General features: G+C 36.1%; 1 protein-coding gene across 1 annotated transcript; it reads left to right on the top strand.

Moving 5' to 3' along the window:
• The first annotated feature begins 8,229 nt into the window (after positions 1-8,229).
• On the top strand, positions 8,230-9,775 carry LOC143216180 (uncharacterized). The gene is made up of 2 exons (XM_076439021.1): positions 8,230-9,195; positions 9,513-9,775. The coding sequence occupies exons 1-2, from the start codon at positions 8,406-8,408 to the stop codon at positions 9,773-9,775; spliced, it is 1,053 nt and encodes a 350-aa protein (XP_076295136.1). The 5' UTR covers positions 8,230-8,405.
• The last annotated feature ends 2,935 nt before the right edge of the window (positions 9,776-12,710 follow it).

Raw genomic sequence — 12,710 nt, 5'->3', positions numbered from 1 at the left:
CGACGCGGCACGACGATTCGAAACGTCTAGAAAGTGCTAGGAAAGAAAGACTATATTATTTTACATCTATTTATTCATTTATATAACTTCCAATCTTACTACATTCCCGTCTATAAATCACCTGACACTTTCTCAAATTTGGAGATGCAGGATTTTTTGTTATAAAGCACCTACACATATTATGACATCAAAATGGTACTTACTAATGTTTTCTAATGTAGAGAACATGTAAATCAAATCTGGCTAAAATATTAAATAAAGTTATAAAAAAATTTTTCGATAATTAGTCTGTGACGATTAATCCTTCGTTATAATACGGCCATAAAGGATCACTCCGAAATAGGCGAATTCGCTCGGCCGCAGCATACATAATTGCTCCAGATTTACCTGTGGGAAACACCGAGCCTCGAAAATTTCGCGTCGAGCGAGCATTCCCGGTTTATCTGAAAGGCCATTGTTTCGCCAAGTTTGTCCCAATTCCTTCAAGACAGTATACATGTATACCTAGTCCGCATTTACAATTTCTTGATATGTATTAGTGCTACTGGCAGAGTTGGGCAAAAATTTAATCAACGATTGACGAATTTTCTACTTCAATCGTTAATCGCAGTTAACAATTAATCTCCTAGTGTAGTCGTTAATTACGGCTTAACGATGAAATACTTATTAATCGTTAATTGCGGTTAACGATTAAATATTTATTAATCGTTAAAATTGCGGTTAACGGTTAAATACTTATTAATCGTTAATTGGGAATAACGGTTAAATTTCTACTTTAGTCGTTAATTGTGATTAACGATTACATTCCATTCAATTGTAATCGTCAATCGGATAATTGATTAATGATTAATTGCTGAAATTTCGAAACGAAATACGGAATCAAAACTATGTGAATACTGAAAACAATGTAAACTTAGTTGATGTATGTTGTTGGTCTATAATACAAACTATGTTTATGTGCTTTTATGTTTTTTTCTATGATTTCTCTTTTTACTCAACGATTGACGATTAACTTTATCAATCGATTGAATCAGTCTCCGATTTTTCGATGATTTCTTTTTTAATCAACGATCAATCGTTATTTCGATTAACTTCATCAATCGATTGAAACAATCGTCGATTTTTCTATGATTACCTTTTTTAATCGTACACATTAATCAATCAATCTTGATTAAAATTTTAATCGATTAATGCCCAACTCTGACTACTGGTTATACAAGATTTCATCTTTTACAATTCGTGAAGTTATAGAAATATTTTCTTGAGAAATTATACTTCGTTATTCGATTAAAATTCTATGGAATTCGAATAAATTCAATCCCGTTTTTGTAAAGGAATATACGTGCGGACCGGTGCGTGTATATCACAGTTTTGACAACAAGACGTTCCAATGTTATCGCTTATTATGCTCGCAGGCCGACAATTCGCACGTTGCGAACAGATACGAAACGGTATTCTACAATAGTTCAAATGCAAAATTATACATATACAGCAAAGAGGAAGAACAAGCTGTTCTGTTGCTATTTATGTTTTCCTTCTTCATTCTACTTTTATTTAAGGATAATGGTTGGCTGATTGCAGATTGGATTGTTGCATAAAAAAATTAATAGAAGCATGGAATTATATTTAATTTACTTCTCCTTTAAATATCTCAAAACAAGAAATGTATGACTTGGACCACGTTCACAATGATGGGTACATTTATTAAAGTTTCCTATTGAAATTTTGCCAGTTCCGGGCTCTGGAGATTGCCGAAATTTGTTTAAAAGATTTTTTGCGGTCCTCCTTGCGTCAAACGGTTTCTAATTCTAAGAGACGAACGGAAGCGAATAGAACAAATTTCTACACAAAACCAGGCCCTCGGTGGCTAAAACTCGTTGTTATGACGTCTAAAATGAAAAGTAAGACGGATCGAGGGATCCACGACGGTAAACTTTCGGTAGATCAACCCATCCATCAAAATTTAGCGACAGAACGGTTGCGTTTTCTGCTCGCCATGTTGAAAGGATTCTTGTTTCTTCTGATCGAGCTTCCTGCGTTCTCTCTCTCTCTCTGAACGAATTTCGAGAGAAATACTGGAAACGACTAATTCTTTCTGTGGATTCCGAGGATTTGCGCGGATAGCGTTTGAAATCTATTGTACGGGGGAAATAGAAAGAATCTCTGCGATTTTTAGACTTGGTTGAACTCAGAATTTCTCTGGATCTAGTAAAAATAACAGGGATAAAAGAAATGCAAATTTAGAAGCAGAGTGGTTGATAAAAGTAGTTCTGCTATTTTGTAACTTCGAGGAAAATAATTTCGGACGATTGATAGACTGTTTTGTAAAACCTAGAATTCTTTTAGACCTAGTAAAAATGTGATTATAAATTAAATGATGCATTCGTCTGATAAACGTAAATGTATGTATTGTTATAGTTCGAAGTATATTTGCAATGCTTTATTTCTAACGACAAAGCGACGTTCAAAACGAAAGTCAAATAAGAAAAGTAAATTGTCGCAGTTCGCAAGGATACTCTCGCTTGTGCTCGTCTGTACAAATATTTACACGATCGTGGACAAGGTCTTGCTCAAATAACGCGTTCAAATATTCTATACAAATTCATAAACTGTTGTTACAGTAACCTACAGAAAGCAAATTATGTCTTTTCCGCAAAATATTTTATCTGTATAGGAAAACCTACGGAGCTGTGAACGGAAATGATTATTTAATTATTGTAACAGGATCATTCCACGCGAAATCAGACACTTCTTTTGGAGTAATGTTTTGGATTTTGTTCAAATTGACTATGTTGTAGTCTTTAATAATCTATGAACGAATCTCAAAGGATTTTTCGATAATCTAAAAATTGTTGATTTTACAGACGTGTCACCCTTTTTCTAAGACTAAAACTGACAAACCGATGAAAGTTTTCAGTGATTATCGATATAGTTTTATTTGGTTATAAAATTCTCTGTGTTTCTTAACATTCATTCTTCATATTACGAACATTTGGTGACATTTTACTATAACTCTTGAACCATAAGAGATATCGGGATGAAATTTGCACTAAAATTCATTAAAAAATTATTCCCATCTACTGATAATTATCGTAATACATATATATATTTGTCGTAATCATTTTTTAATTTACTGTTTAAATTCTATTATCCTAAAATAAAATTTAAAATTGTTTACTTGTTACTTATTTAGTACTTTTCCAGATAATATCAATCACCGATGTCTTCGGTTGTAAATTTCTTCGTATTTCTTGAAATATTCATAATATGAAGAATAAATGTCAAGACATACAGAGAATTTTATAACCAAAGACATCGGCGATTCAAATTATCTGGAAAAGTACTAAATAAGTAAGAAGTAAACAATTTTTAATTTTATACGATATTTAAGCCGTTTATTTTGAAAGTGGCCTAAGTACATTTACGAGAATAATCAAGCTAGCAATTTTAATATTTACATTTCTACGTTATCTTTTCATTCTGAATCACACTAATTTTGTAAAAAGGAAATTAGCTGGTTAATAGAATTATACAAATTTTTATATTGTAAGTGGCCTAAGTCCATTTGTCAGTTGTTTGATAGACCATAAATTCTTAGTATCAGGGCGTTCGTTTTCACCGAATGACAGAGATTTTGGCGTCGTAGAAATGTCATTAAAGAAAAATAATTTACTGTTTGTCCTCCAAAATTATAATAATGTTATCAAGAAGTGCCGGGAAGGTAATAACTTTATTTTAAATGAAATGAAACAAGAGGATTTCATATCGACAAGATTTTTGGAGGATGCAATTTTTAAAAGGGTAAAGAATTCTAACGGAGAAATAATAAATTGGTTAGAAATATGCTGGATGCGTTTCTTGAGAAATGAACCATATAAAATTGTCTGTAAGATATCAATGGATGAGGATGCAGAGTTTAAAATTCTGAATTTATTTCCACGTCGGGGTAGACCAAGAAAATTCGAAAATATTGTAATGAAACCACTTTATAAAAATATTAGACAAATTACAACAGCGAAATACAAGGATACGATGGACTTTCTACGATATGTATCACCGGAGCACCATGACTTCTTCAAATCCCTCCCGCATACACAAAACGTAAATGAAGAGTAAATTGTTATGTAATTTATATAGTTACAAGATTTCCTGAATTAAACTTGAACATTGTTTTTTCAATTTGAAGCATTTTAAATTATATCGAATGGACTTGGGCTGTTTAAAATTTTATGACAAAACTAGTTGTTAATTTTGAAAATGGCCTAAGTCCTGTCTTGGTAAGAAGACACATTAATAATTGCTATTATTTTAATACGAATTGTAAATTTAACTCTCTTAGATACACTTAAGGAGTGTGATACATTGGTATCCTATACGTATATTTTTAATTTCATTGAAACGCGCAAACTTTTAAATACCTCAATTTAAACTTAAATGGACTTAGGCCACTTTAGGAATAAACGGCTCATTTATCGTATTTATTTAACGTATGTTTTTGACGGTAATTATCAGTATATAGGAATAATTTTTTTCAATCAATTTTAGTGCAAATTTCATCCCGAATTTCTTATGGTTCAAGAGTTATAGTAAAATGTTACCTTTCTCGATCCAGCCCACTGTGTTCGGCCGTCCGAGGCTGTATATCGCTGTACAGCGTTTACTTCAAGTAATTTTAATTTCGCCAATCTTAAAATGTCCATCTTTTAAATTACAGGTTCATGAAGGAGACACTTGGGACTATATCGCCATTTTTTCAATTTTTTAAAAAGCGCTCCACTATGAAAGCACTGCATTTGTTTAAAACAATTGTAAAATAAATGGTGAGGAAAACATTCTTTTCAAACGCTACATCTTTAGTAGATACTTTCACAGATCAGTTTCACCCTTCTGCAAAATTAATTTCACCCTTTTGCAAATCAAATTCAATCTTTTACAAATAAAGAAGTTTTAAGTAAGTTTTTGTAAATAAAATCAGATCAACTGTAAATCAATTGTTAGAAATTGCAAAGATTTACATCAAATACTTGTTTAAAAGTAATTACCAATTCATTAACTTTGTAATGTGCGAAATCTGTTGTAGATAGATATGCATATTTCATTGTAGTCATTTTCTGATTAATAAATTTTAGAAATGGAAGTACACATTTATTGGAGCGTATTGAGTAATATAGAATTAATAAAAAATAATATATATATATAATTAATACATAATTTAATCGAAATAAATAAATAATTAATTTGAAATATTCTTAATGGATGAATTTGATTTGCAGAAGGGTGAAATTGATCTGCAGAAAGGTGAAATTGATTTGCAAAAGGTAGAATTTGGAATGGAAACCTATAAATTGTCATGAACAGTTAATTTTAAAGTTTTTCGGGGCGGCAAATTCCTTGTCGACGAGCCGCGTGTTTGACATGCCCGTTCTAGTCTCATGATTTAATGTGAAAAAAGGGTGGCACTTTCTTTTACACATCTGTAAAATCAACAATTTTTAAGATTCTTCAAAATTCTTTGAGATTCGATTATAGGCCATTAAAGATAACAACAAATTCAAATTTCAACAAAATTCGAAATATTACTCCAAAAATTGTCCGACTTCGCCTGGAATGACCCAACATTGTTTTTGGGTTATTATAAGTCTGTGATTCTTCGCTGCTATTTTAGAGAGCTGACCTACAAAAAGACAAACAATTTTTTCTCCGCAAGATGGAAAAACGCACGACTTTTTCTCCGCAAGATGGAAAAAACGGGCGACTACCTGATTCGCGGATTCCCTATCCCACCATAAAAATATCAAAAATCACGGATCGACGCGACGGATCGGCTTCTTCGCAGAGTTCTGTTCGCAATCGTCCTTTCTGGTGTGCGCGTGCAAGTAGATTGTGAAGTTTTGTAAACGTCGTTGAGACGGGACGATCCGTGGCAAACCGGCCGCCGAAAGTTGGCGATGATCGCGGCGAGGGCTAGCAAAGGGGCGCGCGGGAGAGAAAAAGATAGAAATAATACGAAACAGAAAGAAATAGAAATAGAAATAGAGAGGAGGCATCAATGGCCCCGAGCCGGTTTTGTATCAGGATCGTTTTGACAGAAGGGCACCGTTTTCGGGGTGCGAGAAAGAAAGGAATAGAGGCTAAGAAAGAAAAAGAGAGAAATATCTGCTACCGGGGGTTGAAACGGAATAGGTGGTGTAACGGAGGGTCGCCTCCTAACTTGAAGTGTTACAATAAATCAACGAGACGCGCTTCCACCGAACTCCACCCTCGTAACTTCTGCAGAATGTATATACCCCATAGAGAACGCGAGGACACCCGTTGCACCGGCGACGGTCCGTTTCATTGTGTTAAAAGTGCTTCCCGCTTGAATCCGTCGCGTATCAAGCGTATAAACAATTTACTATTACTTACTCTAACGCAACCGATATCATTCGCTCGTATGTTCGATAATAATTCTCTATGGGAAGGGTTTTCATTGACTATGACAATTTTCTTACTTGCCCTTTTTATTCTGCAAGTAATCATTACATGAAAGTCCGAATCGTTGTCTTAATTATGTGATTAATAACATGTGCAGAGACCATTCATTACTCGCAAGTCCGCACAATTTAGAAGATATGTGTGAAAGTGAAGAGAATATACATTCGTCACTCTTTTGAAATAATTAAAGACGATGACGCTAGTAGTGACATAGGTGTTGGTACAATAGTAAACGTGTACTTGCATAGGCGCAAATAATTATTGTAAAGGCTGAATATAATTATCATAATTATTATATATGATATTATAATATATATGTATATAATATATGTATAATATATGAAATATAACATATATATATAATATTATTATAATAATTATATAGTATATATTATATTATAATATAATAATTATAATTATTATATTCAGCCTTTATAATTTCGAGGCCAACACATTTGCGACGATGGCGGTGACATAGGTGTTGGTACAATAGTAAACGCGCTTTGGTGCTGGCGCGCAATAATATAATAATCGGCCTTTACAAGCTTGAAGTTAAAAAGTTCGCGACGAATTCCGTGACATAGATGTGAAAAGATTGCTTGCCACGGCGCAGATAATTGTTATTCAGCCTTTACAGGTTTGGGGATGTGATATATGCGGCGATGGCACAGACGCTGGTAATGGAACGATCACAAAGTACATATAAATAATTTGTGTACAGTCCTGCTTTTCACACGCATGTAACAATTTCAACAATTTCCGTCGCTATTGAACTGAAGCCGAATATTATTATACACCGACTGCCAATAAGATCGAGATAATGACATTAATTCTTCACTCTATACAAAATCAAACGATTTAAATGGTTCGGACTGTTTTTAACGCGGGCGTGACGATATCACATTTGTACAATTGTCAAGAGTGGACCACAGGTTCGTATGAGACGATCAAGAAATTAACTGTGAGGAACGGTATATATAAAAGATAGAACAACATCATATTTGGTAAAGAAAGTTACTACAGAATAAAAGTACTTTTGATGTCACCACTGTTTCCCCCAGCATCGATACAACAGAGCCTTATGTTGCTCCAATGTGTATCTGTGGTCCACTCAAAAGATTAAAATGATTAACGGAAAATTATTCCGACGTCCGCTGCAATTACCAAAGGAATATTAAAATTTGTACAAATGTGATACGAATTTGGCACTCTGGCCATTTCAAACTGTATTAAAATTATATACGGAAAATACTCCGTCGTCGCGCGATACAAATGCGTCGATTGCCGCTGATAGATATTCTGCGACAACGACAAAGTTCTACCAATAATAATGAAAATTATGTATCGAAAATATTCCGACGTCAAGCGCGGGGCGGAACTTGTGATCGGTGGTGAATACGTAACAATAAGAGAGATGGACTTTAGTACGAAAGAAACAATTGGTATCACAATTATAGATTTACCCCACAGTTTTTAATGTGCTCCCGCGACTACTTTGCATTCGCTATAAATAAATATAACGAGACGCAGACCCAGTCGTGGCGATTAATTCCACACAAAAGGGCTACGTATCGCGCGGTGAGCCCTCGATAGGCCCTTCTAAAACCCACCTTTGCCCTTCCTGAAGGGGCGACTTTACCCACTCTCCTGTGTCCCTCAATTCACCAACCGATCCAATCCCGTCCAGAGGGTGGGTCAACATCGCTGGTATATAACGTGGGGTAAATCTTTACTGGGCAGCAAAGGTATTGCAGCCTTCGCATAGGAGCAGCCCGAGTGCTCCAAGATCCTGTAGCTCCGCAGACACTGCCAAATGGAGTAGTTCATGGGATCGCGACTGTAAAGACAGTACGCAATCGCTGAACCCGAGTCGATAACACATCGCCAAGTCTGCTGTTATCATTTTCTGGTACTCCATCAATTGGTTGACAATGCCGAACATCTCGGATAACGAATTCTTCAGGCCTTGGAGTAGCAGAGGATCAGGGGAATCTGCAACAAAGAAAAATACGAGCGACGGTAATCGAAGTGGACTTCACTTGACCGGGTTAGCCGAGCGCGGTATTAACGGTGGACATCTGTCATCGGCCTCGTGTGACAAGGAGAACGGGACGAACATGAAACGGCACGCTAACACTAATTGCGTACTGTCGGTTTCGAACAATGACAAAAATCTCGCGATCACTGGGACTATTAAAAACCTTACCAGAATGCAGTCCGGAGAATGTACGTCAGCAGATGGAGCTCTGAGATCGTCCTCCATGTTACCTCCCGAAGATTGTTCGAGGACGTTACCGGAGAAGGCGACGGGCTGCGCAGCATCGGTCAAGGCTTCTTCACTGGATCTATTAGTTGGCAATGTGGAGAGTGACAGCACGTCGTGGCCAGCGGACTATCTTCACCAAACAGGACTCTACCACACGTTGTCCTATCCTTCGCTGAGCGTTAGTTCAGTTATTTGGCCAATGGAGATAGTGCCGGTTTTGCCACCGCCTGTGATCCAACAATTTCGGCAGCCGTTCTATCACGCGCATCCTGGTGATGCGACGTCGGATGCAAAATATCCGTTGAGTATTGAACACGCTGTCGGAATGATCCAGAGCCAAGAAGAAGCGGCGAAGCAATTGAAGAAGCTTAGACCGAAGCGGTTTCGATGCGAACACTGCGACGTCGCGTTCAGTAATAACGGCCAGCTCAAGGGACACATCAGAATACATACCGGTAAGTTTCACCTTCGTATCATAAAGTTTTTCAATCTGATTATGTTGAATGTTGTGATGCCAGTGATCGTTAACCCTAACTGTGATTTACGCCGACGTTCGAATTCGAACGATCAACTGCCGTCGGCGAGATTCTAGAAGCCGTTGCATTTTCGTATTTCGGTGCTCGTTGCTATGAATTCTAAAGCCGTCTCTTTCACTTTTCTGCGCGATCAGGAGGGAAATGATTGATCGTATTTCTTGAAGAATGCAATTTTTATAAATATGTATTTGGAAACAGACAACGAGACTAAGACATTTTTGTTTTCCCGATTACAGGAGAGAGACCATTCAAATGCGACGTGGAGGGTTGCGAGAAAGCATTCACCAGAAACGAGGAATTAACGAGACACAAAAGGATCCACTCAGGACTTCGTCCACACGCCTGTCCGATCTGCGGGAAATGCTTCGGCAGAAAGGACCATCTAAAGAAGCACACCAGAACACACGAAAATCGGGATCTATTCGCAACGTCCGCAGCAGCTTTGTACGCCCTAGGACACGCTGCACCTCCGTTTCCTCCATATGTGTTCCATATTTGACGATCTCAGCGATTCAGTCGCGGTTATTTTTGTAAGATAGCAATTTGCATTTATATATTTCTGTAAGATAGCAAAATTTGTATATATATACATATATGTGTATATTTTCATAAGATATATTTTCATTATATATTTTTGTAAGATAGCAATTTGTATATATATACATATGTATGTATATTTTTATCAGATCACAATTTGCATTTATATATTTTTGTAAGATAGCAATTTGTATATATATATACATATGTATGTATATTTTTATAAGATAGCAATATGCATTTATATATTTTTGTAAGATAGCAATGCAGATTTTTGTGAGATAGCAATGCAGATTTTTGTAATACAGCGACGAAGATTTTTACAAAGCGTGTACATTGACCAGAGATATTTTTATATGTATTTACCGTGCATAGCAGAGATTTATATTCTTTATATGTATTGTGGGTGAGCAAGAAAGTAATCTCTCGGTATTTTAAGGTGAAACAGAGCTCAATTTTTTAATTTCTTATTCGAAAGAATAAGAAATCATTAAATGAATCAAGATATGTTCTCTTTTGTTCGGTGATCTTTTGCCAAATAGAATAAATAAGAAAATATTTGATTGATTATAGTAGTTCATCGCGCTTGAATGAAGAAATTCGGTTTCTAATTCACCTTAAAATACCGAAATTACTTTCTTGCACAACCCAATATATACCGTTTATATTTAAGTAATTTAATGATAACGTGGTTGCCTTGATCAAATAATTTATGAAACGTTTGGAGAGACATTATATTTTTTACAGAGTTTTATCTGTACGTTCGACGATAGGCATCCATATTGATACTAGTCGGAAAACTGCGCGCACGCGATGTACATATTTTCGAATTTGACGAATGTGTACACGAGAACTTCGCGGGAAGATGATATTATAAATAACGAATAAATTGTTATCTCTTTTTACACTAATTCTTGTCTATTCTCATTCTTTGAACGTCCTCCTTCATTCTATGCATTCTATGAATTTTTGAAACACGTGTATCTACTACTATACAAATTTTCTTGAGCATTTTTCACAAAACATTGTAGACTCTAGTAGATCTCTTCAATAATATTGGGTTGGAAAGAAAGTTCGTAGCGTTCTCAAATTAAGAATCGAAGATAAAGTTAAGGTATTTATTCATATGTTTATTCAATAACACGAGAAGTTACCTCGAAAGTGGTAAAAAGTAGTAGAACAGTATGGAAAATATGTTATTGAATAAATCTATGAATAAACATCTGAATTTTAGCTTTCAATTTCAATTTACAAATTCTGCGAACTTTCGTTCCAACCCAGTACACAATATTTGATTCTTATATGTATAATTAAATCTATTGAAAATTTAAATCAATTTCGGTTATATGTGCCCATAATCATGAAAGTGGTTTAAGTCGAAATTAAAAAGAAAATGAGTTTGTCAGTTATTTCACATCACATTATTTTAAACTAAATTAACCCTTAGCACTCGTATGGCGACTCGGAGGCGCCACTAAAAATTGCTGTACCATCATGGAAAATATTGTTTACATTATTAAATGTGTAGGTATCTAATCAATTACTAAACATTTAGGTATTATACAAATTTCATGTCCATAAAATTTTAACAATCGTGGGGAATGGATATATTCTTGGTCGGAAGAAATGTTTAATTTTTGAGCTAAAATATCTCCGAGTGCAAAGGGTTAATTAATGTAATTGTTATGACATTGTCAGAAATGAACCGTTAGATAGTGCTTGTTATTTCAACTTTATATGGAATTCATTTAGTAAAACTAGAAATATGTATATGACTTAGACCACTTTCATAATTACGGGCACATATCTGGTGCTAGACAACAGTTTGCTCTGAAAAATTCATAGAGAATATTGAATATTGTTGTTTTTCGTAAGGGTCGCGTCGCAGGGCCACCATTTTCCTTCAATTAAATGCAAGATGGCGTCGCTAGAAGCATGTGCAACCCCCGTAGGATGAATGGGGAGTCCCCTCCCTATGGTACAGGACCATTGTCGCAGAAGGGCTGGTTTGGGGGAACGAGGGTTGCGCCCTTTAGCAACCCCCGGAAAGGGACGGTTACCGCGTGCAAGCCTATCTCAGCCCTTCTCCTAGTTTTTTGCGCTTTCGATCACACAATACGTTCTTGCGGTCGCATACATAAATGTTTCGGTTGATCATGGGGTGGGAAAAGCGCCCTCAGGGGCGGTGTCCAGATTGCGGCCAGGAAAAAACTCAGATTCAATTAATTCCCCCTACACGACCGTCTTGCTTCTAAATTACTTTGGTGATTAATCCCAGTACCATTCTGGCGAGCATTCTAAATTTATTTTTGCAATGTCTTCATCTATTTTAATCAACTACGAGCAGAAGACTAGCTTCTAAAATATTTTTCTAAGCGTTCGAGCTGTACGTTTGCGAAGTCTGCAGTCAAGTGATTAGTTAATCCATCAGGGGTAAGAATATTCTGTACGCAGATTAATTTTCGTGTCTGTCAAAATAACGTGAAAATTTTCCTCGCAGGTTCTTGCCGCTTGTGCATCGTGCACCTTCGGTAAAACCCGACGGACTAAGTGCGTCCGATTCTCACATTTGGACACGCAGATTTTCGGTAATGGGGAGAAGCAACCCCGCTGAGACATTCGTTCGAGCTCGTTGACACCCCCCTACCGATTCGCAGATATATGACAGCGTGGCCTCCCTTCTACCCATCCTCAGCCTCCCTTATGCCTCTTTGGCTCTTGCGCAGACTGGCGATATAACAGTACGTACGTATAAAATTAATTGATTATATGCTATTCGTAGATGTATCTTTAGACTGCTTGATTGTCCGAAGCAAGAGTTAAACAATTCTTGGAATTTGGATTTACCCGGATCCTGCAGCAAGGCTTCCAATTTCTGTTGAATCGATTTTAACGTA

This window comes from Lasioglossum baleicum, chromosome 15, assembly GCF_051020765.1.
Source record: "Lasioglossum baleicum chromosome 15, iyLasBale1, whole genome shotgun sequence".
NCBI lineage: Eukaryota > Metazoa > Arthropoda > Insecta > Hymenoptera > Halictidae > Lasioglossum > Lasioglossum baleicum.
This window is presented reverse-complemented; position numbering and strand designations above follow the sequence as displayed.

What these genes read in the sequence shown, in the direction of transcription:
- LOC143216180 (XM_076439021.1), top strand. Translation starts at nt 8,406, where the DNA reads ATGCCGAACATCTCGGATAACGAATTCTTCAGGCCTTGGAGTAGCAGA. An exon ending in ACACATCAGAATACATACCG is followed by an intron (nt 9,196 to 9,512) that starts GTAAGTTTCACC and finishes TCCCGATTACAG; the next exon opens with GAGAGAGACCATTCAAATGC.